Raw genomic sequence first — 26,939 nt, forward strand, 5'->3', positions numbered from 1 at the left:
GACTCCAATACACTGTTGCTGCACGTTCTTGCCTTTAGCTGGACGACCAACCCATTTTTCTTGTGCTATTTAGCATGATGGAGAAATAAATGGAAAGCAAGGAAATTTTATGCATAAAGCACCTTTCATACAAAGAACTAGATTCAAGGTGTCGAAAAATAGGATTCAAAGTATTACAGTCCTCTGGAGAGGAAATGGAGCATCAAAGCAAAGCTTTGAGCTTTACTCTAATTATAAATGACCAGTGAATGAAGGCCAGCTTCCTGACCTGACCCATGTGTATTTTGGCAGGTGGTTGTGAGAGAAAAACCTGACGTGTCTCTGATAAGAAGTGTCTCTCTGCATGTGCCACGTTGTCAAACAGAGAGCTCAGTTGTTGAATCAAACACGTTTCCTTTTTGACGAGAAACAGCAGCAGCAGACGTCCAATCTGACCTGAGCCATGTCTGGACTGAACGCATCACTCGGATACTTTGTGACTCTGGTGATTTTTGCAGCCTCAGTTCGAACATTTCTTAAAAAATGGCCCCAGTTAAGCTTTGTTCTGGAGTTTGCCTCCTCTTTCATGCTGGTGGGCTGTTGGCTGGAGGTGCAGACCATAGTAGAGGTGGGTCAGTGGGCTGGGGGCTTGGGTCCTGATGTGACTGTGACCATGCTGTTTGTGGTCCTGCTGACCCACGGTGTGGTCTGTGGTGGAGCATCAGGGAATCCTAACCTGGTTGTGCTGAGCTTCCTGCAGCTGGAGGCCTGCATTCTTCCCACGCTGCTGTCGGTCATGTCCCAGTTCCTCGGGGCCCATCTAGCCCTCTTTATTGCTGCGTACTACTGGAGCCTGGAGCTGACTGACATGCACATGATCAAAAACCTGATGGCTTCATCTTGCAGCACTTCCCTGCTGGTCTCTTTGCTTCAGGGTTTTTTTACAGAGTGTGTTTGTGCTTGTATCTTTCACCTCGTCCATCTAAACCTGCAACGCAGATCTGCTTTGATCCGGGTCCCTCTGATCGCTGTCCTCCTCACATTCCTGTCCCAAACAGGTAAATTTGAGCAGAACCTGGAGCATTCATCTCTAAAATGACCCTTCAAAACTTCCCTTATACAACAAAACTTTGTATTTATCAAAAAGAGAAAACGAGAGCAGGAAAAATGGAGACAAAAATATACATACATATAAAAAAAAATTTAACAAAACATTTAGGATATCAGATTTCTCTCTCCTGTGGCTCAGTAAATATGCAGTAATCTGAGATCAGTGTGTGTACCACAAGGTAACAATAGGAAAAAAAAAACATTAGACCAGAAGTTTATTTCCACTCTTCAGTAATGAGTCGGTTACCACCAGGGTCGTGCTTCAGTTTTTTCTTTTAATGAAGAAGAAACTTACAACAGATGTTCAGACTGTGACATGAAATAATCACACAAAATGTTTTCAATCACTTGTTTACAATCAAATTATTAATAAGATTAAATCAATTGGTCTCCACCTTCATTTTCTTATCATACATTTAAAGCTCTGAGCTTTAAATGTTTGTATTTTGGACAGTTATAAAAAAATGTTGTCCCCTTTCTTTTGCATAAAGAAAAACTAACAAATTTGATTTTCCTTTTTGCAGCCAGCGGCTTCACCTCAGCTTATATAAATCCATCTTTGTCTTACGGCCTCACCTTCCACTGCCCTGGATTTACCCTCACAGAGTACATGGTGGTCTACTGGCTGGGCCCGCTCACGGGTAAGCTATAATTAAATTCAATATACATGCATGTCAGTGTCAGTTCTTCAAAGTGAACACTCTGCTTACAGTGACTGGTCTGTTTTCTAGGCATGATCCTGGCTCTGCTCTTGTACATGGGTCATATTCCAAGGATTTTTGCCAAGAACCTTCTCTATTTCCAGAAGACTCGTTTCAGAGTGCCCAAAGGAGACAAAGGAGAGAAGAAGAAAATGTGAAAGAAACTACAATCAGCCCTTTAGGAAAGTAGATAATAGATAACAATTGGTCAAGATATTTTTACCTCAACCTAACAAGCATCTGCAAACTGTCAAATAATTGTGATAAACAATAATAATAATAACATTAATACCTAAAATGTACAAACTTTCACAATTGTTTTCTGCTATTTTCAATGAAATCTAGAGCATTTGGTGGCATCAAGAATGACTCCATAACAGGCAGTGATACAAGCTACAGATGGTTCAGAGGCCAAAACATATTCTAAATCAACAGAATGGAATTAATGTAAAACAGAAGTGAAGAGTTGGCTTTTAGAAACATACAGCAGCTTCCTCTGATTCTGCGTGTTCAACACAGCAGCATATACTTTATTTAAAAAAAAAGAAACATCAGTCATCAAAATATCAAAGTCAGAAGAGAGAAACTGCTGTTATGTGCTGTCTTTACTCTGGGTGGTGCTGGATTTAGAGGATTTAGACCCATCAGCTTTTTTGTCTTTTTTTGTCTGGTGTTGAGCAGAATGGCCTGAATCTGTGGACAAAGAGGGAATAAAAAGAAAACATTCAGTACCAAGTGCAAAACTATGGAAAATGTTTTAATTGCCTGAGTAAAAGTGAGTTTGTGGCTTGATTCTAATTCCAAATTATTGTGTAGCCAGTTTACACAGTGATAGTGATGTAATGATTGTGTATAGTGTTCATTTGAACTTCATCACCTGGTTGTTTTTGTTGATCCATCTGAGCCTTGGGGTTATCTACCCATAAACAATAATCTGGATTATTCAGCAGTGTCTTGCTCTGCCCACAGCTGAGACACCTCACAACAGTGAAGCGAGTCTTGCGGTTTTTCCCTTAGAAGACAAAGTCCAAAATAGATTAGCGATTCAGAATAAGATATTTATTTCTATAAACGAGCTAAATAAACCCTGAGATCTGTCATTACACTCGGCATGCAATATAAAGTAACATGGGAAATGTAAACTACAGTAATGACGCTGTGCTTCTCAATGGCAAACTTACTTTGTTGTCTTGTTGTAGCAGTCACACCAGGGATAAGTAAAGAGAAGCACTTCTTGCATATTGTCCTCTTCACTGATGGATCTCTGCAATAAAGATGAAACATTAACTGATATGGAAAACCCCATTTAGGGCTGGAGAGATGTAACTTGATTAAACAATAAAGCTGGCCCCTGAAAAACTTGAGTTGTCCTCTTTAGCAGTGTTCCAACTTAAACTAACAAGTCTGTGGCTCTAATCCAAATCCATTGGTTCTTAAAAAAATGCTAATTATTTAAAATATGTTGTTTCATTACAAAAAGTGCAGTCATTACTAATGCAGTGAACTTTACACATGCAGGAGTAAACTGTGGAAGTTTATATAAATACACAAGTGTACAAACCTTTGTCTGAAATTATGGATCAAAGGGATTTTACAGTAGAGTAAATATAGAGCATAATGCCTTTTTTCAATGCAAAATAATGAACTTTGAGGCTGAATTTCTCAAAAATGATACAGTAAATATGCTTGATGCTGAGTGAGTGCACAGTCAGGATGGTCCTGAGGACAACTTTTGACAACCTTTGTCAGAAATTATGGATCAAAGTGATTTTACAGTAGAGTTAAAGATTGGCTCGCTCCGTATCATGGACTACCTGCATTTGCCATACACTCTGTAATACGGGCGCACTTGAAATCAGGAAAAGACGAACGCCTGCTCACTTGACCGCAGTGATATAGAGACAGATGAAACTCACTGTCTGAGAACCAGACGTCTCGCTACGGTCCTCTGTGTGAAGCTGTAGAAACGAGCCAGCTCCACATTCTCTGGGTTCTGAGATAAAACACAGTGAGCAGCCTGTGGAGGTAAAAACCAGGACAGCGAGTGAGTGAATAGCCAGGTGGCTAACGGCTAACACGTTAGCCATGCGATTAGCAAGTAGCTTTACTGTTCGTTTCCTACCTGGTACAGATAGTTCAGTCTCTGGTAAGCTTCTTTGTCTTTTAGCTGTTGTGCCATTACACTGAAATATCAGAGAAAGACAGTCTCTGTTTCGTCCTCTTGTTAAAACTTCACAATTTGAGCGTTAGCAGCCTGAGCTCTGCTAATATCAGTGGCTGCTACACTTCCGGGCCACTCCGTCACAATAAAAGTGCCAAACAAACGTAAACCACTGAACAATGGTCGATATACTAATTTAAAATAAAGACACTTCAGAGTTAAGTTATTAACATACAAAACATTTGGATCCTCACTATCTGTTGAGAATAACTAACACTAATTATTAGTTTATTTTGGATTCGATTCTTTTGTAGTTTGATTCAATGTAATGCAAAAGTAGAAGTATCAGAAGATTTACCTTTCATATAAATAACATAAGATAATGGCCTTCCCTTGGATTTGATTTCCTTTCTCAAAGCCCATCAAGATTTATCAGCAACATTCAATCATGGCATAAATATTACTCAAGTTCATACTTTGCACAAGATTTCAGTAAATCCAAATGACCCAAAAACATAAATGAAATAAATAAAAGTTTTATACCAATCAAAAATAGCACATTTTCATCAAACCACCTATTAATTCCATTTAAAAATGGTATGGCAAATTGTTAATGATCTACAGCACTGCTTTTACTCATTTATTTTCCTGTGAGTGTCTTAAAAAAAGGTGAAATGACTGCACACATTCACGTTCACAACCAAAACACAAAAGCAATAACAGTTGCATTTATTTCGAGTGCACAGACAAAGTTGTTAGTCATCCAGATGAGAAAAAGAAACAGTCAACAAATTGTCTTCACCAGCCTTCGACAGCTTATCACAATGATATGGCCAATAGTTTTTTTTTTGTCAAAGTAATTATGAAGTACACAATATACACATGGAGAAAGCACATTTGTTTAGTCCAGAAGAACACAAAGGACAGAGTTCAACATACAATACTCATTTTTAATAACAACAATAGAGAAGAAAGTATAAACCCTGTCAATCTAACAATTTAATTTGCCTGTAAGGTGCACCTCTGATATCAGGAGTCTAATGATACAGGGGAAGAAGTGGTACAGTAGGTCTTTAAGCTGATGGCAATCAGAGATCGGCATGAACACGACAAATGTTCACGATGATGAATGCACTGAAATGTTTCCTATAAAATTGATGAGGGAAAATGTCCATTAAAACACGGGTTGAAGGAAATAGCATGAGTGTTCTTTGAATGAGACCCAGTACGGAACAAGAAGGGGACACATATGAAATTCAAGTATCAAAAAAACTAAGACACTGACAAGCTGAAAAGGTAAATTACAAAGGTAGTAAAAATCATGGGGAAAGAGACACTGACACAATCAACAATACATTAGGCAACATTTTGCATTTGTTTAAGGCAGTTGATTAAAAAACTAAACAGAACTAGGCATCTTCTTCATTCCAAGTTAAATACAAGCCTAGCCCTAACATGTCACCAGGAGATTTGTTGTACAAAAACAACTACGACTGACTCTGAAACTAAGCACTTGAGTTTGACTTGTCTTCTGACGTCTGAGTGAGACTAGAGTTCATATGGACAGCGGTGGGGTTGTGCTCTGTATTTTTGGTCTTCTTCACAGTGAGGTTTTTCAGGGCTTATAAGGCTGGTGCATCAAGAGCGGCAAGTCAATCTCAGCCTATTGTCTGGCACAAAATCTAAATGGTTGGCACATATCTGTGCACAGCATGGGAAGGCAGGGGAGCTAGTTTCATCAGCTAACGATTGCCCTTCATGGCCTCCTTGGCTGCCAGGATGAGAGGCGTGAGGCTGGACAGCGGCTTCGCCAGCTTCAGGAACGGATGCTGCACAACAGGAAGGAAATCAACAAAGAGAAGAGGAGTAGAGGAGGAGATAGAATAAATTCAAATGTTATCTTAGTTAATCTTTTTTAGATTTCAATGAAAGAGAGATCCAGTAACAGGAAAAGTAAATAACCTGCAGCAGCTCTTTGCCTCCACCTCTTTTCTCTACGTCCATTTCCAAGCAACGGTTCAGGAAATCTCTGAAATCTGGAGACAGCTTCTCAGGATTCTGAAGCTCGGGTGTGCCGTTCGTAGCGATCAGATATAATGCCTGGCAAAGTGAACGAGATGAGAGACACAAAGAACACAAAGAACTGTGAAATCTAGTAAAAGGTAACAATTCACTTCACATTAATTGAACCGGGGAAAATTGGCCATCTATTAGAAATGAGCTCAATGACAGCCGAGCATTCTGACTTTACAAAAGCCAACAGCATAAAGCATGTGATAAGATAATGGGTTCTTATTTTAGTTTACAGGTGTGTAATGTCTCATCCCACAAACATTATTGTATAAAGCAGACCAACTTAAATTTTTGAAGTTCTGTTAATGAAGTCTAAGACATTTTAATATCTTATAAAGCTTCTTTTAACACTAGATTTTATTTACCGAAGGACGTGTACATTCCACTACAGCTGTAAAAAGTTGCCTGATTCAACCGACATATTGAAAGAACACTGGAATATTAAAACACAAAAGTAATACAAGAAAATAAACTTCCGATAACATTCAGTCAACTCTTCAGTGTTTGGTTCATTCCTTAAATCTTGTTACTGCACAGGGGGAGGCAGGGAGGATGACGCTTCATCTCTGAAGCGTGCTTATTGCGTGCAATATGGTTTTGTTTACCCTCATTCGAGAGAAAGAAAAAGAGATATAAGGAGAAAGAGCACGAGACACCGAACAAACACAGAGACCCTGAATCTCTAGAGGAACAGCACCTTTGAGGCGCGTCTAATAGGCAAAATGTTATCAAAAATTATTACTTTTCATTTTTTATATAGTTTGAATATTAGAAATAATTATAAATTAAATTTGAATGGGATCATAAAGGAAGATTGACTGCTCTATTAGTCACTAATAATTTTGCATCTTGGTATTAAAAATACATATCTGTGGTGATTATAAATATTACACTGTGTCTCTAAACCTAATATTCTAATTGTACAAATGATTTAAATGACAAAAGTGAAGGAAATAAGCACATCATATAACCAAGACTAAAGTAAATAACACATTCTGGCTCATCTTACAACACAAGAGGACGGAAAACGCTCTCTACTCACTCGTAGTGGGTTCTCGTTCAGGTAGGGAGGCTCTCCTTCGACCATCTCAATGGCCATTATACCCAGCGACCAAATGTCTACTTTAGGCCCATAAGCCTTCCTGGTCACCACCTCAGGAGCCATCCAGTAGGGCGTCCCAACCATGGTGCTGCGTTTGTTCTGCTCTGGAGTGATCTGGGCACAGAAGCCAAAATCGGCTGTCGTACAGAAGAGTGAATACATAGTCACAGTAAAAGGACATGGTGTTGTAAGTTTATGAGGCTTTACAATGAGACTTACTTAATTTGACGGAGCCGTCCATGCCAAGTAAGACGTTGTCACTCTTAATGTCTCTGTGGATGACTTGGTTCGCATGTAGGAATTCCAGAGCTTGTAAACACTGCAGGTATAGAGATGACAGAGGAAATATATTGAACATAAAGCTTTTGAGGGAGTTAATTTATAGTTTCTTTTCTATGAACCTTTCTATGAAGCTTTTAAGAGAAGTTTACCTCTCGACAGACAGCTGCTATCTGGGCCTCGTCCATACAGGTCTCTGTGACCACATCTGTCAACGAACCACCAGCCAGGTACTCCATCACCACAAACAGCTCCTCCCCCATCAGGAAACTGACAAACACACCACATCAAACATTTAAGACACAATATATTACATTCCACAACAAATCAAATCCAACCATGTTAAAGTGATAACCTCTATAGATGTTATCATCATTAGATGTCAGGCTGTGGGTTCACACTGACTCTTACCTGTCTAAAAAGTTGACGATGTTGGGGTTCTTCAGCTCCTTCATCACTAGAATCTCATTGATGATCAGCTCCTTCTTCGGCTGTTTCTGTAGGTTAATCTGTTTGATAGCCACCTGTTGAAAGACAGAGTAAGAGACCACATGGTTTGAATGAACCAAACTCTTCAATACTAAATTATCTCCTGCTCATCTGTGTGCAGATGTTTTAGACCTGTCTGCTTTCTCTGATTCTTTGACTGTATATTTAAACACTTCTTATTAAGGTCTTGTATTACAGTTGCTATATTAATACAATTTGTCAGAAATTGTTAACTATTGTGAAGATTGTTAAGGACCTTCTATATAAACTAGTAGTACAACTAGTTGCTCTGTCACTGAAATAATTTCTGTATGTAAGTATTCTCTATGCAACTCGTGTATCACAATCAGTCTACAACATTACTTCACTGTGTCCCTGGTTAATGTTACAGTCTCCATCACTCCTCACCTCCTGTCCAGTTGCAACATCAATTGCTGTGAATACTGTTCCTGACGCCCTGTCAGAAGAATGACAAGTTTATTTCAACCCACATTTCAACAAACACTCCACTCAAGCATGTCTGCAAATCTACTAGACAGAAGGGTTTCAGGTTTGTACTCAATAGTTCTTAGTCTTAAAACTGGCAGTCTTATTTTCCACTTTATGCGACTTCAAACTTCCTCTCTGATACATCACATACACACCTCAGAGAGAATTGTATTTTATACTCCATTACATTCATTTGTCAGCTTCAGTTCCTTTTAAAATGAAGATGTCTAACAATAGATAACATAACAAGCTGTTGAAACACATAGCCAAAGACTAAACCAGTGGTTTTTAATAATTTTGGCTTCTGAAAAAGCCATTTACGTTTTTTCAAATGTCTGAGTTGTTCAAACAGTTTCTCTCTGAAGTTCTCAAATGCTTTTAATGATCAAGTATCTCACCAAATCAAAGACACAAACAAGCTCTCACAATAGATCAATGGTCTCTGTTATATTATATATATATTATATTATAAAATATTTTAGAACATATTTTGCTCTAGCTCCACCTGCTACTTACACAACTCCTTCAATATTAATTATCTTATGATGTCATTGAGCTTAATCAAATATCATAATAATAGGTCAAACAAGTACTTTTAATTCAAAACTTTAACTAAACTATTAGTAGTGTGGCAGTCTGGAATTAATTGGTTCAATAACCACTGCTGGCTTATGTTCAGAAGACTACTGATGCCCTTTCACCCCCTTCCCATGGTTATGACAAGTTTCACAATCTTGTTAACTACTTGCTCATGCAGTACCTTAACATGTGGATTCATGTTGCTTTAGACAAAACTTGAGCCAAAACTGAGGAAGCTGTTATACAACTAACTGTAAGAACAAGGATTTCAAACTGTGTTCTTCCAGTTTGACTTCAAATCATAGGTGGAATTATTCTGAACTATTCAGAGATACTGCACATGAAACAAGCCTATTAGTGTCAGTGTCTTTATCTGTCTTCATTAAATACAAAACTGATGATGCAGGAAAATCTTTTACTCAAAGCTGGTTTTCATCTGTGACTCCAACTGCTCAGCTTTTTTCAAAAGTTCAAATCCGATTTTACGATCAAGTAATACAGAAAACCAGATGATAATTACAAAGGATTCACATATTTTTTCTTGCCACTATAATTTACACATTCTGCTTCACATAACTGGAATATTCAGATGCGATAGTCAGCAAGAAAACACATTCAGCACAAACAGTGACTTGCTCCCATACTAAATGAAATATATTTAATTAAAAAAAGCTTTGTAGACATCAGGCAGTTTAAATGCACCTTAGTGGAGCCTAGCAGTCAATAAAGTCAAGGTCATGCAACCTGTGGAACCTGAGAACCTGTGCTTGGGGACCAAATAGGTCTTCTTGAGACAATAAAGGCGTTTACATTATTATGGAGGCATTACTAAAACATAAATCCTATCAAATGTTACATTGAAAACAGATGAATCTGCACTCACCCCTGCCCAATTTTTTCATATCTGGTGTACTTCTTCTTGGGATCTCCAATGCTGACGATGGTTCCTATGAGTCACAAACAAATCCCATGAAGAATATAAGGAAATGACGAATAAAAGTGACAGAAGACATTTAAACTGCTGTATTGTTATGATAATATATTTATATAATAAATTAGGTTTACTCAGTTTATCCATTATCTCCTCATCAGACATCTTGTTCTTCTTCTTCTGTCTGTCTGCAGCCTTGGAGGCAGAATCTCCGTCTGGACACGTGCTCGGTGCAGGGATGGGGTCAATAACAGAGCGAGTATACACCTACACAACAAACCAAAACAATAACCAACAACAACTAATATACGAACATGAAGTACACAAAGAAGGCAAAGGAAAGTGCAATTTGAACATTTTGCAATGATTCCCAAACATAATAATTATGATCTCAACCTATGGCAGGTCACTTACACTCTTGGTGTGTTCTGGTCGTGGTGCCACAACAGGAGGAGGAGTTTCATCATCGTCATCATCATCAATGTCTTTGATATTCGGAGATGAGGGTTCACTGCCTTTTTTCACAGGCTAATTCAGAACGGGAAAAAAAGTCTGTAATTTCTGTAAGGTAGAACAGAATACAAAAAAAATAATAGAAAGCATGTGACTTTCAAAGGTCCTTCAATACTTACAGATGGAGGCCCTGGAGTGAATGTGTCTTTTTCTGTGAATGAATTAACAAATCATGTTTTTTTAGGTATATGTGATGACAGATTAAACTAGTATTTCATTTCTAGTCTAACCCATTGCAATGCCAATTTAATCACTGTATTACATAAGGTAACACTGATCAAATTCCTGTCAACAAGGTGGAGATTACATTTAAAGCAATATCTAACTTGTATCTACAAAAGTGAATCTTTTATTTATTGTTTTTAGTGGAACAACCTCGCAACAAATATCCTCTACTGAACTAGAAGATGCATTTTATTATTCCAAGTGACAATGTAAGTAACCAAACAGAACTTAAATCCTCTATCTAACTTACCAGAGGATGAGAAGCTAAGGTACTTCTGACGACCATTGCCCGTGGAGTCATAGAACTTAAGAACAGCAAGCACAGTCTGAGGGTTTTTCTTCTGCTCTGATTTTGTGATGTTTGAGGTCTGGAGTAATCGAGCCCATTGCTCTGGCATACCCTGTGTATAAAAAATAGATGAGAAGAGTGTCAAAATGGTCAAATGTCGAGTGCCATAAAGTAGGAGTTAGTGCAAAAAAAAAGAAAGAAAGAAGGAAATCCAAACAATCAAAACTCACAGTGAACTCCCCTGTGACAGCATCAAACCCAACGTGTATGGTGTGTTCAAAATCTGAAGGTGGTGAGATCTCTGGTCGCTCTTTATCTTTGTCTTTCTTTCTGCCACCTGAAAGTGGCATGACAACCCTTAGACCGAAAACAAACACTAGAGTAACGTCATGTTAGATATTTTTCTTTCAGTGGTGCCGAAACTTTGGTCTCACCTTTTTCCGCCCCTGAGAAGATTGAGATGATCTTGTTGCGTGGTTTCCTTTCTTCAGGCACAGAAGGCAGCGGTTTAGAGCTGTGGTTGGCTGAAAGTGAGTCTTTGCCAGAGCTGGTGCTGAAGATGGTGCTGCTCATTCTGACTGGAGGGGCTGGGGGTTTATCCTCAGGGTCTCCGTTATCACACATTATTGCCTTAAGTTTTTCGAGAGCCTCACAAGGCTAACGAGGCAGGGGAACACAACAGGGCAAGGATGGAGAGGGCAGCAAAAAGAGAGGGAGCGAGGTGGTGCTCACATCAGCATGAGGCTCAGGTGTGCTCATGCACAATGAGAGGATGTGCAGAAGATGACAGCGGAAGAGACAGGAAGCACCCGGTTGTACCTGGAAGAATATGTGACGTTAAGCAGATAATACACATTGTAAGAAGATCACAAATACAGCAGGCTGAGAAATACATAGGAACTACTTCCTAACGTAAAGCAATATAATGAAGAGCTCAACTCTACACAATATGTTTTCATCTTTCACACACACAAAGTACAACTACTCGGATTCAAATCAGCCACCCTCCAGTCCACTGTGTCAACAAACATCTTTACTAATGATTCAAGTTTTGTGAAGCGAGTTTTGTGTTGAGTCTGTAAAGACGACCGATTGTTTGGTGAATAAATAAAGAGGGTGAGAGAAGAGACAACAGGTTCAAGGGGAGACTGTTGTTGGTGGAGCAGCAACAGTACACCCAGCTCATCGTGAAACATCTTAGACTCTTCACAGTCCAGTGTTGACTAAAAATACTTTCTATTTAGCTGAGTAGTTTCTCTTAAAGATGAGCCCAGATGAACTCAGAGAATAATGGAAGTTGCTCTTCTCACAGTAATAGAGGCAGACATGCAACACTTTGTTGCATCTTGGTAAAATATACCGAGTGCACACGTTGGTTTTCAGTCCATTATTTCCCCATATATCGGTGCTTGTATCTTCCAAAGTGTCCTTCAAATATGTAACAACAGGGGCGGCTAGCAGGCTAACGCTAGCATGAAGTACTTGGCCAACAAGTGTGCTAGCATTACGCTAGCGTTAGCACGGTAAGCTACATTAGCGTCTGCAATCTTTATAGAGGAGCGTTAAGTGCTCGGCTGATAGCAAACTGGTCTTGTGGCTCAAGTGAAGTTTCCCCCTGAAGAAGTTAACAATGTGAAGATGTGTCAGAGGAAGCAGAAATAGTAAAGTAGCCAACGAGCTAACTAGCGCAGAGGAGCTTTATTCTCAGGCTAACGAAGCAGGAGCAGCGGAGCTCACCGGAGATTCCTCACCAGCTAAACTTGAACACAACTTGACTCCTGGACGATCCTCGACGGTCTGTGGCACCTCCGTAAATCCGTCAAAAGCACCTCCTCTGGAACATGTGGCCCCGCTGGTTCACACCGCGCACAAATAACTTAGAGGAAACGCCAATGCAACTATTTACAATTCAACTTTTCTTCTATCTTTTGGGCCCTTGGATTATTCCGCTATGTCGTAGGGGAAGCGGAACTACCGACCCAGCCCTGCTACAGCCTATTCAGTCTGTACTGGGGCTTTGGGATGAATGGTGTCTATCTGAGTGCAGACATCACAGCCTGTCTGCTCTGATGACACTACAACACCACTACACTCTCACATCATCACACTCAGGAAACTGACTGTGACAAGATGCATTTAGCTCCAAAGCATTTTAGATCATCCAGTTCATTTTTAGTGTGAAGGAGAGGCTGGTTAATATACAGCTTTACCTGGAGTATAAAAGTGTAAAGCCCCGGTCCTGTGCAAAATTTGTGCAAATTGAGCTGAGACGTGGTTGTGTTTGAATCATGATGCACACTTTTATTGCATACCATGAGTGTGATCTCTTATCCACACCAGTGTAGCAATCTAACATGTCCATATATGGTGCAGATGTTTGAATGGGTCAAATGTAGTTCTGTAGATCAATAATATACATATAGTTTCCATATCATCCTTTGTTGTCCTGTAGGTGATTGTGACATTTGACCTGTGTTTGGGCAAATTTAAAAAACACAAGGAAACAAGGGGAAAAGAATGATACCCATGTACGTACATGTATTTGTTTTATTTACAGCAGCCTTGTGTACGTCTGTAATGTTCATCTGTTTAAACCTCTTTATATACAGTCTATGGTTTAAACACAGAATCTCAAAATACTTTACAAAAAGGTTGTAGTTATAATGCTGTAAGTCAAACATAAACTATTTTCAAGATAAATGTCACATTATTATTTCATTTAGTTTAAAGACTTGGTTGCATTTTTAAACTCTACTTTATGAGCAGAGACAAACACTTGATTGAATTTGAGGTAGATCAATCCTGTGTTATACCTCCACACAGTGCTTACACAATGCATAAGAAATATTTCAATCTACATTGAACCTTTGTTATATTGCTATGAAAAATTGTATTGTGATAATTATTGATATTGTTTTATTGCCCAACCCAAGGTACAACAGAATAAAAAGAAACTTCCCTGTTAACATGTATTAAGATAGGAATTTGTCCTAAGTTAAACAAGACAAAAGTCACCACAGAGCATAGAGAGCAGTGGAAGTTAAGAGAGTAGATTTTACTTTTGGTTACTTGGATCTTGAATATTGTTTGCAAATTGGATTTAGAGCTTCCTATAAACATGATAGGTGGCAACACCTCATTCCTGTGAGGCCAAGTGTTTTCAAACCCAGTAAATAAACAATTGCCATCTTCTACTATGCCCTGGGCCATGCTACTCTCTCTGACCCAAGATTATAACCACAAAAAACATGTAACAGGCCTGTTTCAAAAGGTGGGTTATCTGGATTATTTTGCAGAGAAAGACTTGAAACTTCTCTAATTATGGAACCTGATCTAGATAGTGTCATCTCCAGGGGATGTTCACTTCTCATTTTAAACTATTGATATACATCTGATCTATTATATCCGTCTCTTTATGTCTGTGTTATCTTTTAATGCCCATTTGATGTTGCTGAATATAACAATATCATAATCATCCCGGTATCAGACAAAACAATACAATTATGTAAACTATTAAGGTATGCTGACCATTACTGAATTATTTGATGATTCCACATGTATTTGGACAGCACCACACAGCAGATCATTGTGACCAGAAGAGTTCCACCACACACAGGCATCACCAGAGACCTGTCACCGACTGGGATCTGCACACTCACGGGACCATGCTTCGACAGGATAAAAGATATTTTTGAATGGGGAAAAAAAGAAACAACAGATAATTAGTATGATGAATTTTTTTTAAACTTTAAAAAAAATGTTTTTACACACAACATTTTGATAAGATTTTCAGTGAAACACCTGATGCTGCTGGATTTTAACCCATGAACAAGTGCTTGAGTTATCTACACTGCAGGGGGCATCCACAACAGTGCAAGGTTCCAAGTTTTTCAGCTGCAAACCTAGAAGTAAGAAAGACTTTTAGATTAACACTACACCATTAATCAATTTCGTTCTCTGTCAATAACAACATATGTGTGTACAGATATATATCCTTAAAGTTACAGTGTGTAGAATTTTGTCATATCTAGTGTTGAAATTGCATGTTGCAGCTGAACACCCCTCACCTCACCCTCTCCTTCCAAACATGAAAGAGAACCAGTGGCAGCCTTTAATTGTTATAAAACTCAAAAGGTGTTTAGTTTGTCCAGTCTGGACTAATGTAAAAAATATGGCGGCCTCCGTAGAGAGGGTCCCCTAAATGTAAATATAAAGTATTTAAATATAAAAGGCCTTTTCTGGGGTAAAGAAAACAACAATTCATACAATTTAGATGAAACGAACTAGTGAAAACATCATGAGGATTATTCTACATGAAATTTCTGCCAATAGTTTCCTTTCACCTAAATCTTACACACTGGACCTTTAACTAATAACTTCACTGTCTAGTGAGCAAAATTGGACCCCATAGTTTTGCATTATTTACTGCTGAAGGAGCTGAAATATTGATTTCCCAGCTGGACACTAGTGAGCTATATGATAAAACATTTTAATAACTTGTTTCTTAGAACAGAAGCACATGTGGCTAATCTGGCCATAGTATAAAAATGACCCACTTACATTTGTCATCCCGTAGCAGCAGCTCAGGAGGTTGGATGTCGACAGATGTAAATGTTTTCCCAACAGAAGAGGCCTCGTGATAGCGGCCATGTATCGGAATTGTTACTTTTAGCAGCCTGGGAGTTGGATCGTCAGGGGTGGGAAACACATAGCTGACAAATCCTGAAGTCTTTTGAGCAGGCTCCTCAAGGTCAATGGCTGAATCGATCAATATCTTACAAAAAGCAACATACATAGTGAATGTGGTTAGTGATATTTATTTCAACGCTTTGCTTGTTTCTGTTCAGTTTTGTGGTATTAATCAAAGGTAACAAGATGTTGTATGTATGGGTTTCACCTGCCAATCCCTTTGATCTCTCAGGGATGCGAGCTGGTAGGGATCGATGAAGACACCTTGAGGCCATCGATAAACCAGCAAAACTCTGACACTACCGAGCACAGCAGGGCTGAGCTCAACAGTGGTTATCACCTCCCTAAACATGACAAAAATCATTTACTCATTTCACTCACAATAAGTCGTGAACATAGCAGTACCAGTAATAAAACTGCTCAGCAATTACCTGTGGAAACCTTGTTTACTAAGCTCCACAGACATTGATGTGGATTCAAGACACAGCTTCAGAGGATCACAATCCTTTGTGTCTGTAAAAATGTGCATGTTAGATTGATGAAGATCACAATACAAGCGAGAGCTCTTTTCATTCATTCTATTAATAATGCATTTATGACTGAAATAATCAGTTTACTTTTTAGTTTACTCTGACAAGGCATTAAATAAGAAAATGCCGCAGAAGATATACGAAAGCTCAAACCAAAATATAAAGAAATTAGGTTTTAGGATTGGGGAATAAACGTTAAATATCCAACTACACAGTCAATACTGGAAGACCAAAGATACAACAAAGCCATAATTGTTTTTTTCATTCAAGAGACTGTAATACAATCAACATTATATTCCTTAACTACACTATGTTCTTCCTTCTGAGACTTCCTGTCAACATCATGTTTATCCTAACCTATCATACATTTTTACCAAAACTGAGTTCAAAGTTTTGGCAACAGTTAAGCAGTATATCAATATATCTTACCCTGTTCGATAGAACATTGACATGTTGCTAACCAGGTCAACAAAGAGAGCAATATCAAATACATTAAAATGTTAAAGGAGAATTTCAACCACCTATTTACAAACTATTTCTAGTATTTATCATAAGTTTCTGAATAGACTGCAGCAGGTTGGATTCCTGAACCCGGAAATAAGTGAGAGCTGTTTACGGAAAAGAAATAAAGAAGGGACCTTTTGTAGTTCCAGAGAAGCTGCGCCAGTGCCTGACGAAAAATAGAACGAACACAATCACGGGGGAAATTATTTTCTGCAAATTTTACGCATAAATATCACGTTTAGACAGTTTTTGTTTGTTAATGATATTTCCAGCGAGTGAAGTTTTCTTTAAAAAAAATATTTACTCTAAATGTAGACAGGCTTCGCTGAAGACTGAAAGATTTGACATCGACCAACGTTGCGAACAGGCAGCGTCAACGTCTCAATCTGCAGGATTCAGATGGTCTGCTGCTTCAGACTCTTCGTCACAAGCTAATGTCAACTATTCGTTATTATGGTTAAAATGCGCTATTGATTTAGTTTAAATACAGTTTAAACCAAGTTTGTAAGAGACATAAACAGAGGATGCTTTACGAAGCAAAGCGATGTGGAGTGAAGTTCTCTCCTGCCTCCATAGTTATAATTTATCAACACACGGAAACCAAAAAGATACGAAAGAGAATAATACCTTTAAGGAACTTCTCAAAGTATTCAGGTAAAACAAGATGTTCATTGTGCAACTTACACTTAAAGTACCTCACATCTACAGCAATCACAGGTTATTATTGTGATTATTACCAGCCAGGCACAGGGGGTTAACCACGAGACTCAAAAATCTCTCAGGGACTCTGAAGGTTTCAGATTTGTGATGACCCTGTAGTAATATTATTGACTGTAGAATAGTGGGAATACGAACCAATAAGACCACATGTAAAGTGCAAGGATCAGAGCATTAAGGAGGTTTATACCGTCAGTGGCCCTGCATACAAAAACATTTGAGCTGATTATAAGATGGTGCTTGATCAAATTACAACAAAATAAGTGACAGGAAGACTTCCATCATTGAGACTCCTCTGCTTTTATCATTTTACAGAAAATACAATCAATTCCAAAAGGAAACTGCAGCAAAGACACACCTTTAACATACTAAATATCTGAACCCTTGATGTCTCCTCTCTTCAACCTCCAGACTACAGCCTGGCTGCTGAGAGGCTGAAGAACCACCCTCGGCACAGGGACTACCTGGAGGCTGTGTCACAGAGCCAGCTCGAGAAGCTTCACATCATCCTGCGAGACCACATGCAGGGCTTCAGCCTGGAGCACAGCCTCGCCTCGTTCCAGCTGGACCCCGACCAAGACCTGAACAAACTGGACGACGAGGAGCTGGCTCGCAAGAAGGGCCAAATGGACGAACTGTTTGAGAAGAACCGCAGGCGCAAAGATGATCCTGACTTTGTCTATGACCTGGAAGTGGAGTTCAACAAGCCCACCCGAGAAAAGTGCAGCTGGGATGACGAGTCTGATGATGAATTTTAAAACCGTTCCCAATCCTTTATGTATATATAGTTTTGAATAGTAGTTTTTGTACTTTGTTAGAAAATATAACAGTTCTCAGTGATATCAGCAAGTTCTGTGTTCTATAAAAGTAAATGAGATATTGTTTTGATATAAATGTTACTGTTGAAATTAATGTGTTTTATTAATTTAAGGTTTAAGAACCACCAATCATGTGGAAATGGGGACACAGCAGGAGTTTCACAATCAAATAAAAGCAATCTACATAATTCATAGATAAGATGAAACAGCCCACCCAAGTTTGTGACTGCTCCGTGATCATTTTCAAACTGCAAAGAAAGAGATGCTGCACAAATAATAGTGAATATTTATTTGGTATAAAATACTGAATTTTACAAAATACAAAGACTTTGGCTCTTTTATTTGTGGCTTACACCTAAATGAGGGATATTCACAGTAGAATATGAAAGAAGATGCTAAAATCCTATTAAATAAAATTTGAGTGTTCACCTATAAGTAATACAACAAATATATCTTTGGGAAAAACACAGCTTCCATAAAATAGTTTCATATCATTCTAAATATATATATATATACATATATATATATATATTTTAAGTATAGTATAGATTTCCATATATGGTTTGAAGCGATGTTCTATGGCCAAGTTTTAGATGAGAAAACCAAACCTCTTCAGGGGAAAATTTCATTCAAAGTGCTTAAATACCTCATTCAGCTGACAAAAGACACTGACCGACTGACCATTAGTACCACAATACATTCACAGATGTCGCCGTTTTTTGAAAATAAGTAAAGAATAGATTTACATTGCTTTGCTTGTTTGGTTTAAGCTAATCAAAACACAAATTCTTACATCAGTATTAATTGCAGTCATTGATGCGGTGCTGATGTATTCCCTAAGGAGGTAGTAACAGAAAATCTGACACATAATTCTTTTTACCACCATTTTTTCTGTGGAATTAGGGGTTTAAAACTATATTCTCAGCAGGCTGTTAATTTATTTAAAAATATTTCTTTATAAAATTGACATTTCAAGTATACTAAAGCCACAATCCAGGATTTCAGAGTATGTTAGTAATGACAATATATGTATATATATATAGTATATGACTTAATGAGAATAAGTTTGTTTAGCAATGATTTGTGCGTTTCCAACTACACTACCCAGACCAAGTTACCCAAAGTACACAAAAACTATATACTGTAGGTGAATGAATTATTTGAAAGCTAATGGAAAAGAGAATAATCTTAAAATCCAGTAGCACAAACAAAATGAAGCCAGAAGAGGGTGGGATGATATTGCCACAAGTGTAGCTATACTCCAAATCTGGATTGGGCCTTTTAAAATAAGATGTATGACTCACAATTTCTATGGTGATTGATAGAAAGTGAAATATATATATATATTAAACTACAAAAAAATACATACATTATTTCTGTTTTTCTGAAAATAAAAAATCTCATTTTTTCTTCTTGTCTTGAGTGCATCTTGGACAAAACCTGAGTGATTTGAGAAGATGGAAAAAGACGTTATGACGCAGAACATTCAGGTGCTATCTGTATTAAAATAATGATGAATGAGCATCTCTCAGTTTATCTGCCTCTAACTACTTAAAAGTGGTCTTACCATTTTCCTTTGGGTTTTGTGGCGAGATCAACACAAGCGAAGTGAAACCATTCAATTGGACACTGAAAAAAAGATGCAAAACAATGATGGGCAGGTTGTCATTATACAGAAACTTGTTAGTTTTAATTTCAACAAAAGAGAAAAATGACGACACCTACATCTGGGTTATCGCATCCAATCATCTCCCCATACGACACCTGATGGCACACGCAGTAAGTCGGCTCATTGGGATCGACTGGCATGTCCAAAACGTCTGACGGCTGCATGGGCAGGAGAGCATCGCTCAAGTCTGGGCTGGAAGACCAACAGAACACATAAAGCATGATTTGAGTTAAACATAATTCAGCTATGGTGGAAATTAGAATCATTGGCAGGCTGAATAAACAGTGGATGTGTGAATAATACAGGCTTTATAGGTTTGATAAAATGGGCAGATTCTGGAAGATGACATGTAGTAAACCCTCTGGCCTGACTGAGCCTCCAGCAACATCTTACCTATTTTTCATCTTCTTCTTCTTGGGAGAATCTTCATCAGACATTTTCCTTCCTCTTCCCCTGGATCCACGTTTCTCTCTTAGTCCCTTGGAATCACCTTCTATAAAAATATTGATATGTTAATATGTGCATACATTGGATTTGCAATGTCTTAGGATAAAAGCCTGCAGTTGTCCCACTAACTTTTCAGTGCTCTTCCCTCTGCACTTTCATAGCCGCTCACTTCCAGTTTCTCCTTTAGCTCATTCTCAAACCGTGCCAGATCGGCATCAAGTCTGCGGATATGTTTGTCCACCTACGGAAAAAAGGTTGCATGTGGATTAGAACTTTACTGTGTGTATAGTTTAATTTGCAAATTGTAATAATTTATAAAAAAGTAATAAACCTGTTGTTTGTGTTATAGTCAACATACTGACTCAATAAAACCTTGTGACCAAATAGCAGTACGTCTGTTTACCATTTCATATGTCTGCATTGCAAGCTGGACTTTGTCATCGCTGAACTCTTTGCACTTGCTGTAGGCATTTTGGATCTTCTGCAGATGTTCCACTCTCTGTTCTGAGGCCAAGTTCTTCACATTCACTATGTACTCTTCAGCAAGTTTGTCGATCTCTCCTTTCTTTTCTGCACAACAACATGAGCATTATAGTGCTGGAGAAAACCTTATGGATGGATACCTGTACAGATGTTTTCATTCACTGCAGCTAACAGTTGTTATTTTCCACATGTCAACACAGGGAATACAGGTGTTTGGGTATGCCTGTTCCAGTGTGCTGATATTGGACATTTTGTCTCAGTGGCCTGGTTTATTGGGACAGTTAAAAGACTGAACACTGTCAATATAACTGCTTACACATGTGATATTTATCTGCCACGAAGTCACCAAACAAAAATAATGAAGTTGCATATTAAGATGCCAATAATCTCAGTGATTAAATGCTCACCTTCAGTCCTATTGTCCAGGTCCCGCATCAAGGTAAAATTTCTCTGCAGCTCACATGGTAAGTTTTCAATACCTAAGGAAGAGATTTAGGACAATGTGCTTATTTTTTCCATTAAACTCAAGTGGTGTCATGCTTTTCATTTACAATCTAGGACCTCCTCTCAGTCATATACTGCTTTTAAATGTTAAACCTGCAATGATTTTTGATAATAATATCAATTCAGAGGTGACCACAACAAATCAATCCTACTGCAAGTTGTTAAGATTAAATGAGACTGAGTCTATGCTGTTGATTGACAGACACAACACATTTTAAATTTCATGTGCAAAAATGAGGATATCTCAGGTTTTAGTAGGAAGCATATTTCACAATGAATTGCAAACAAGAGATGAAACAACTCAGTAACAAAATAAAAGTGTGGTACAAAAATAAACATAACACACTGCTCTTGGATGTCTGTCCAAAGTTGTATTAGTTTAAAAGGAAACCAAGGTGAGTTGGCACTGATCGCACAGTTATAAGAATATCATCCGCTCTCCCTCGGTGTCACTGTTCGAATCCTTTCACGTTACAATGTGACGCACATCACACACCCCGCCCCGGCGCGTAAATGGTTATGTAAATACGAGAAAATGAAACGCGGTAACCAACAGGTTGCAGATACAAGGAGTCCACTAGCATAAAGCTAAACACCCATGTTGACTTAAAATGGACACCGTTTTTAAAAGTTGAATATGACTTGTTATACCGCCTTGCATACACATGTATCTGGCTACGAGCTACAACAATGACATAACATGACATAAACATCATCCGCTGACTGGCTCACTGCAAACTTTAAATGTGCAGCACTGGGCCAGACAGTGAGTGCCTTTGCCCCCGAGAGAATTTATCACATCAAAATCTGAGTTTGTGAAACTTTATCCCAATGATCACGATGCTAATCACTTAGCTAGCGAGCTAACGTCACTGAGCCAACAGCTACTTGCTAGCGCAGTGCGCCTCTACCTGTCAGTGACCCGCCCCGAGAAAAAGTGTCCGATACAGTCAAACTAAAGAAACACGAAACAAACGCAACATGTGGACAACGCTGCTGCAGACACAGCGTGTCACAGGTTACTCACTGTCAAGATAATGTTCCAGATATATCGCCGTCGCCATTTCCAGTTAGCTACTTAGCTTCCGCGCTGCTCCGGTTAGCCCGCAGTGTGTTGGCTGCTGGAGCGCTGTCGGGTTTGTTTTGTAACCCTGGGTCGCCCGCCGGCCAATGGGTTGGAGATACTCGATTGTGTCTGCAGGCCTCCTCTTCGGGCGGGGTTAAAAACCACTGCTGTAAACAGACAGAATAAGTTTCCATTCAGCGCGCAGACACAGAAATCAAACCATTAAACATTTTCAACTCTTGATCCCACCTTGCTGCTTACAACAGCGCCCTGCTCACACGATCTACCCGCCTCAGTGAGATGAGCAGCTGTTTACTGTCTAAGACCGTCCGCCATGTGAGGGCACCGAGATGCAGGGGGACTGAAAACGAGCGCGCCCTCGCCGCCTGTACTCGCACTTTCCACGGCTCCGGTGCGGTCAGCTGATACGTCACGTAAATAAAAACAACAACAAACAAGCGCTCCCTCCTCTGAGCTGGACATCCGCGAAGATGCTCCGTGGGCGGGGCTAACGGGAACTTTAGACGTGAGAATAACGGGCCGAGTCTCGGTTCATCGGCTTTTTTATTTCGCTCCGAGGGTCGCATCGTCGTTTCTCTGTCACGTCTCACTTCCGTGTTTGCTGCGTCTCGGACGAAGGTTTCATCTTTTCTCCAAAAACGATAACAGCCGAGTAAGTAGCCGAATCTCACACCGTGCCACACGATCATCGACAGTTTTAGTGTTGAGCTAACGAGTTAGCACTGAACTAGTGGGTCAACTTGCTGCTGACGTGCTTGTCACAACAACGCCAGCTAACTTTGGTTAATGCTACGTTTGGTAGCATCGAAGAAACTCAAGCTATTAATTGAAGCTATGACTAAGTCGTTGCGCTAATATTGTCAGGTGTACAACACCACCTCACCATTTAAAATCGTTTCATAAGAAATAAGGTGACGTGTTCACAGGTGTTCTGTGGTTACTTGAAGCTAACATCAGTCACTTTAGCTAGCAGTGGCAGAAGACCATGCACATTATGAAGGAAGTTGAAGTCCTTCTATTGACAGCGATCTACGTTAGCTGCTGACGTAATGAAGAACCATGTGGTGTCAACCCTCGTGATTAGCTCCTGCGTTGACTTTGAAACAAGACTATTGTTTACTTTTTGTCACAGCTATTATGTTTTGGTCGGATAATATGTCCCAACAGCGTGAAGAGTCACGAGGTTTGTGTGACTCAGCCTCGCCCTGTCACCAGACAACAGATTGCTCCAATAATATTACAGATCCTGTACTTTATGTATTTGTTTTATCTCTAGGTGTTACTTTCAAGATGGCTATGGTTAAGAGTGGCTGGCTCCATCGACAAAGTGAGTGTTGGTACATGCATTGTGAAAAGGTTCGGTTTAGCTTTCAGTGTAAGTAAATTCAATTTGAATGTGACAATAATTAAGGTACCATACTTCGCCGGTGGAAAAGAAACTGGTTTGACTTGTGGGCTGATGGACGACTCGTCTTCTACAATGATCAACAACGCCGTGACATGGAGGATGATATTCACATGAGGGTCGACTGCATTAACATCCGCAGCTCTGCAGCATGTCAAGGTACTTGTCACGGGTCGCATGGTGATGTTAGTGGCGCCATATTAACAGTATCAACCAACTTCTGCTCGTGCATTTAACCCTGCCTACTTCTGTTTGTCCTCCTCAGAGCTGAACCCACCGGAGGGGAAGATGCGTGATGCTTTGCTTCAAATAGTGTGCAGAGATGGTCGTGTCATCAGCCTATGTGCAGACAGTGCAGATGATGCTCTGTAAGGAAACACTTGCATGCTGAGTCATACTATCAGTTTGAGGAATTCATTTGGCTCCTCTGTTTTGTTTCTCTGTTGTGGAAGTTGAAAGTTTTAGTTTAAGGAATTCTGTGTTTATGTTTTCAGCACATACATTAATTTAATTACAATACGACATGGTTTTCACTTCTGTTGCAGGGCATGGACCATGGCACTTCAGGATGCCAGAATTAATGCAGTGAGTTTCTGCTACTTCTCAAATTACTGGGGTTTTGTTTTACCAGAAAAAGAATATGGGGAAATTCTTTAATTTAAGCTCTGACATAAACTTAAAGAAAATATCATATTATTAAATTTCCATGATTAAGGCTCAGAATGCATGATTGCTGGATAATTTGTTTTTCTTATTTCTTATTTGTGTCAGACAACTCTCATATTCTTTTTTTCATAGTATAACCTCAATACAGCATAAGGAACTTTTTTTTTACTTTTATATTTTAAGGTGGTCGCTGCTCCTCAGATCGGCTTTGCACAGGAAGCAATGGCATCTGCTCCACCCCCCTACTCAGAATATGCACCCCCACCTCAGGTAATAAGCATAAACATGACAGAAGTCAACTATTTGTTTTTTTGATTCGATTGGAACTAACGGTATGGAACTAAAGCACAAATATCGGTATTTACCAGTATTTGCTTTTTTTATCCACCTCTTTAAAAGGGTTTATAATCAAAAGTAAGATATATTTTTGTTAATGTGCTTAGTATGATGTGTGTTTTTGTATTCATATTTTTACACTGGATATCGCATTTAATTGCTGTATATACTAGACTAAACTAAACTGTTGAGCTTAGTTTTACCTGAACCTTCTTAAGGGTAAACCAAGCTATGAGTTAAAATTGGAAAGTTAAAAAAAAAAGACTACATAACAACATGCAATGCTGTGGTGTACTGCCATCTACTGGTAAAGTAATTAAGCAATATTAAAATACACTGAAGTAGGTTTGTTGGTACTCCCCCCTCCCCCATAGAGAATGAACTGAGTTCTGAAAGTCTTCTCTCTTTGTCACCAGCCTTATGCTCCAGGCCCATATGGAGACTATGCTGCACCTCCTCCACATGCAACCCAGATTGTCTACTCTGCTGATGGGCAGCCCTACGCTGTTGCTTATCCTTATCAGTACCAAGGTAAATATTTGTTAGCACATGTATAGAAGTAAACCATTGCACTGAATGAAAGGTAGCACGTGTCTGCTGTTGTTTGCTGCTTTGTTCATTTTATCCAACGCAAATCATAGAGCCTGATGAAATGAAACTTAAACCTTCTGATTAGAAGTTGTTCATTTAAACAACTTTAAATCTCATCATCACAAACATGAATGGGACATCATTTTGCTGTTTTCCTTCCAGGTGGGTTTGCTGCTCCTGGAGGGAACCATGTCATTATTCGGGAGCACCAGCGTGACGACGGAGGAGATGTAGCTCTGGGCATGCTCGCTGGAGCAGCCACTGGTTTGGCACTCGGCTCTCTCTTCTCCGTCTTTTAATATCTTGACTAACTTATAACTAGTAGCACATTGTTCCCCCCGTCTGCACAGCGTTAGGCTTCTTCTACGTGCCCTTACATGAGTTGGAGTGAAATGTGTCTGTTTGGCTACTTCCATCGATGAAGCATGATTGTGATGGGCAGGCAAACTACTCTCTATATGTCCTATAAACACAGTAAATACTGTTAGCACTTTCTCATACGCCCTGTGTGGCAGTGTCCCTCTCCCTCTGTGTTATCTCAATATGAATGTTTTTAACCAAAAATACAAGTTATTCACTTTAAGAATTATTTGAATGGCAGGAAAGATGCTTCTCTTCTTATGTACACTTTATCTCCTCTCAGCTGACGTCTCAGTCAGGTTTAGTTTCTGTTTCCTGGAGCACATTTGTCCTTTCTGTTTGAGGAAATATAACGGTCATGAATTTTTACATACATGTTTTTTGTTTGTGTTCACAGTACCTTATTTGATTTAGTTTTAGTCTTGTTGTACGTGTGCAGTGTTTCCTCTGCTCAACAGCTTATTTGTGGTGGCAGCGATGAGAGTTGTGTTAAGAGGAATGCGCACACACAAAGCAATAATCACTTTCAATGTAGCACGTTGGACTCTGGTTGAGATGGAAGTTTGTCTTCACCACAAATAAGTCTGTCTTAGAAAACACTGGCTTTTACACGATGTGCTTTAAAGTGAAAAGGGACATCACTCCTGTTGACTCTTATGTATATTTGCTTGTGTTATTTATGGTCCCTAATTTTCATTGGCAGCTGTCGAGTCACACTTTTCATGTCTCGTGAAGTGGTATTTTCTTTTCATTTCAATTTACACAATATACGTATCAGGTTGATCAGTCCCTTGAGATTTAGCCACATTTCAGTTGCTCATTATTTTCCAACTTAAATGGCTTGAATATTTTCATCTGTATTATTCATCATGATGAGTTTATTTATTCAAGAATTTATTTATTCAATTTAAACAGCAACTTCTGCCAAATGTAAAACACTTTGATTTGCTTTTCAAGAAGCTGAATATCTTCATGGCATCTTCTAATGGCACTAACTGAAGAGATGAACGAGACAAATGATTTCAGTTTTACAAATGATTGTATTAGCAGCGTAACACTGATGTCATTTTTCTACAGGTCATAAATTGATGTAAAATAAATTGTATTTCTCTTAACAAATGTACTAATTAAAAAATGTACCCTGCATTTAAAATAAAATGACACTTGTTTTGTGTTTTTTTTAAATGTGAGACACGCATCAAGAACAAAAGTG

The 26,939-nt window shown here is 38.9% G+C and overlaps 7 protein-coding genes across 9 annotated transcripts; 3 read left to right on the forward strand and 4 right to left on the reverse strand.

Annotated features, from left to right (window-relative positions):
• The first annotated feature begins 345 nt into the window (after positions 1-345).
• Positions 346-2,533, forward strand: aqp12 (aquaporin 12). The gene is made up of 3 exons (XM_020080489.2): positions 346-1,037; positions 1,614-1,730; positions 1,821-2,533. The coding sequence occupies exons 1-3, from the start codon at positions 443-445 to the stop codon at positions 1,946-1,948; spliced, it is 840 nt and encodes a 279-aa protein (XP_019936048.2). The 5' UTR covers positions 346-442; the 3' UTR covers positions 1,949-2,533.
• On the reverse strand, positions 1,345-4,105 carry rpp21 (ribonuclease P 21 subunit). The gene is made up of 5 exons (XM_020080488.2): positions 3,913-4,105; positions 3,707-3,807; positions 2,972-3,054; positions 2,668-2,802; positions 1,345-2,483 (listed from the first exon to the last, which is right to left on the reverse strand). Exons 1-5 carry the CDS (start codon positions 3,967-3,969, stop codon positions 2,383-2,385), a joined length of 477 nt encoding a protein of 158 aa, XP_019936047.1. The 5' UTR covers positions 3,970-4,105; the 3' UTR covers positions 1,345-2,382.
• Positions 4,106-4,663: 558 nt separating this feature from the next.
• Positions 4,664-13,002, reverse strand: pak2b (p21 protein (Cdc42/Rac)-activated kinase 2b). 2 transcript variants are annotated; one of them, XM_020081046.2, is made up of 15 exons: positions 12,672-13,002; positions 11,355-11,739; positions 11,151-11,257; positions 10,882-11,032; positions 10,526-10,557; positions 10,308-10,421; positions 10,028-10,160; positions 9,846-9,909; positions 8,303-8,351; positions 7,817-7,929; positions 7,558-7,675; positions 7,346-7,445; positions 7,067-7,263; positions 5,914-6,051; positions 4,664-5,780 (listed from the first exon to the last, which is right to left on the reverse strand). In XM_020081046.2, the coding sequence occupies exons 2-15, from the start codon at positions 11,542-11,544 to the stop codon at positions 5,694-5,696; spliced, it is 1,593 nt and encodes a 530-aa protein (XP_019936605.1). In that variant the 5' UTR covers positions 11,545-11,739; positions 12,672-13,002; the 3' UTR covers positions 4,664-5,693. The 2 variants fall into 2 exon arrangements, with proteins under 2 accessions (XP_019936605.1, XP_019936606.1); XM_020081047.2 differs by having other exon boundaries at positions 12,658-13,002.
• Positions 13,003-13,449: 447 nt separating this feature from the next.
• pigx (phosphatidylinositol glycan anchor biosynthesis, class X) lies at positions 13,450-16,755 on the reverse strand. Its single transcript, XM_020081049.2, has 6 exons — positions 16,569-16,755; positions 16,041-16,122; positions 15,818-15,953; positions 15,481-15,694; positions 14,722-14,822; positions 13,450-14,588 (listed from the first exon to the last, which is right to left on the reverse strand). Exons 1-6 carry the CDS (start codon positions 16,630-16,632, stop codon positions 14,451-14,453), a joined length of 735 nt encoding a protein of 244 aa, XP_019936608.2. The 5' UTR covers positions 16,633-16,755; the 3' UTR covers positions 13,450-14,450.
• Positions 16,756-16,980: 225 nt separating this feature from the next.
• cep19 (centrosomal protein 19) lies at positions 16,981-18,497 on the forward strand. The gene is made up of 2 exons (XM_020081051.2): positions 16,981-17,297; positions 17,772-18,497. Exons 1-2 carry the CDS (start codon positions 17,168-17,170, stop codon positions 18,116-18,118), a joined length of 477 nt encoding a protein of 158 aa, XP_019936610.1. The 5' UTR covers positions 16,981-17,167; the 3' UTR covers positions 18,119-18,497.
• ing5a (inhibitor of growth family, member 5a) lies at positions 18,453-22,793 on the reverse strand. Of its 2 annotated transcripts, none has more exons than XM_020080594.2 (9): positions 22,597-22,793; positions 22,309-22,514; positions 21,185-21,256; positions 20,698-20,864; positions 20,424-20,535; positions 20,241-20,340; positions 19,904-20,039; positions 19,746-19,807; positions 18,453-19,618 (listed from the first exon to the last, which is right to left on the reverse strand). In XM_020080594.2, exons 2-9 carry the CDS (start codon positions 22,343-22,345, stop codon positions 19,579-19,581), a joined length of 726 nt encoding a protein of 241 aa, XP_019936153.2. In that variant the 5' UTR covers positions 22,346-22,514; positions 22,597-22,793; the 3' UTR covers positions 18,453-19,578. The 2 variants fall into 2 exon arrangements, with proteins under 2 accessions (XP_019936153.2, XP_069378475.1); XM_069522374.1 differs by having other exon boundaries at positions 22,309-22,511; positions 22,597-22,736.
• An 88-nt stretch (positions 22,794-22,881) lies between these two features.
• On the forward strand, positions 22,882-26,884 carry plekhb2 (pleckstrin homology domain containing, family B (evectins) member 2). The gene is made up of 8 exons (XM_020081039.2): positions 22,882-23,020; positions 23,645-23,695; positions 23,780-23,932; positions 24,039-24,141; positions 24,319-24,358; positions 24,623-24,709; positions 25,192-25,306; positions 25,529-26,884. Exons 2-8 carry the CDS (start codon positions 23,659-23,661, stop codon positions 25,663-25,665), a joined length of 672 nt encoding a protein of 223 aa, XP_019936598.1. The 5' UTR covers positions 22,882-23,020; positions 23,645-23,658; the 3' UTR covers positions 25,666-26,884.
• Positions 26,885-26,939: the final 55 nt, after the last annotated feature.

The sequence above is a fragment of the Paralichthys olivaceus genome, chromosome 3 (genome assembly GCF_024713975.1).
Source record: "Paralichthys olivaceus isolate ysfri-2021 chromosome 3, ASM2471397v2, whole genome shotgun sequence".
Lineage (NCBI taxonomy): Eukaryota > Metazoa > Chordata > Actinopteri > Pleuronectiformes > Paralichthyidae > Paralichthys > Paralichthys olivaceus.

Coding starts and splice junctions, on each gene's coding strand:
- aqp12 (XM_020080489.2), top strand. CDS start 443: ATGTCTGGACTGAACGCATCACTCGGATACTTTGTGACTCTGGTGATT. Junction 1,038..1,613: donor CACATTCCTGTCCCAAACAG/GTAAATTTGAGC, acceptor TCCTTTTTGCAG/CCAGCGGCTTCACCTCAGCT. Junction 1,731..1,820: donor CTGGCTGGGCCCGCTCACGG/GTAAGCTATAAT, acceptor TCTGTTTTCTAG/GCATGATCCTGGCTCTGCTC.
- pak2b (XM_020081046.2), bottom strand. CDS start 11,544: ATGTGTGATAACGGAGACCCTGAGGATAAACCCCCAGCCCCTCCAGTC. Junction 10,558..10,881: donor CCTTAGCTTCTCATCCTCTG/GTAAGTTAGATA, acceptor ATTCATTCACAG/AAAAAGACACATTCACTCCA. Junction 10,161..10,307: donor GACCAGAACACACCAAGAGT/GTAAGTGACCTG, acceptor TTTGTTGTGTAG/GTGTATACTCGCTCTGTTAT.
- rpp21 (XM_020080488.2), bottom strand. CDS start 3,969: ATGGCACAACAGCTAAAAGACAAAGAAGCTTACCAGAGACTGAACTAT. Junction 3,808..3,912: donor GACTGAACTATCTGTACCAG/GTAGGAAACGAA, acceptor TTACCTCCACAG/GCTGCTCACTGTGTTTTATC. Junction 2,803..2,971: donor TGCTACAACAAGACAACAAA/GTAAGTTTGCCA, acceptor TTGTCTTCTAAG/GGAAAAACCGCAAGACTCGC.
- cep19 (XM_020081051.2), top strand. CDS start 17,168: ATGCTTTACGAAGCAAAGCGATGTGGAGTGAAGTTCTCTCCTGCCTCC. Junction 17,298..17,771: donor GAACTTCTCAAAGTATTCAG/GTAAAACAAGAT, acceptor TTCAACCTCCAG/ACTACAGCCTGGCTGCTGAG.
- pigx (XM_020081049.2), bottom strand. CDS start 16,632: ATGTATTTGATATTGCTCTCTTTGTTGACCTGGTTAGCAACATGTCAA. Junction 15,954..16,040: donor AGTAAACAAGGTTTCCACAG/GTAATTGCTGAG, acceptor TGTCATGTTTAG/GGAGGTGATAACCACTGTTG. Junction 15,695..15,817: donor GAGATCAAAGGGATTGGCAG/GTGAAACCCATA, acceptor GCTTTTTGTAAG/ATATTGATCGATTCAGCCAT.
- plekhb2 (XM_020081039.2), top strand. CDS start 23,659: ATGGCTATGGTTAAGAGTGGCTGGCTCCATCGACAAA. Junction 23,933..24,038: donor CAGCTCTGCAGCATGTCAAG/GTACTTGTCACG, acceptor TGTCCTCCTCAG/AGCTGAACCCACCGGAGGGG. Junction 25,307..25,528: donor TTATCCTTATCAGTACCAAG/GTAAATATTTGT, acceptor TTTTCCTTCCAG/GTGGGTTTGCTGCTCCTGGA.
- ing5a (XM_020080594.2), bottom strand. CDS start 22,345: ATGGCGACGGCGATATATCTGGAACATTATCTTGACA. Junction 21,257..22,308: donor TCTGGAACATTATCTTGACA/GTGAGTAACCTG, acceptor TCTCTTCCTTAG/GTATTGAAAACTTACCATGT. Junction 19,808..19,903: donor TTGGATGCGATAACCCAGAT/GTAGGTGTCGTC, acceptor TCTTTTTTTCAG/TGTCCAATTGAATGGTTTCA.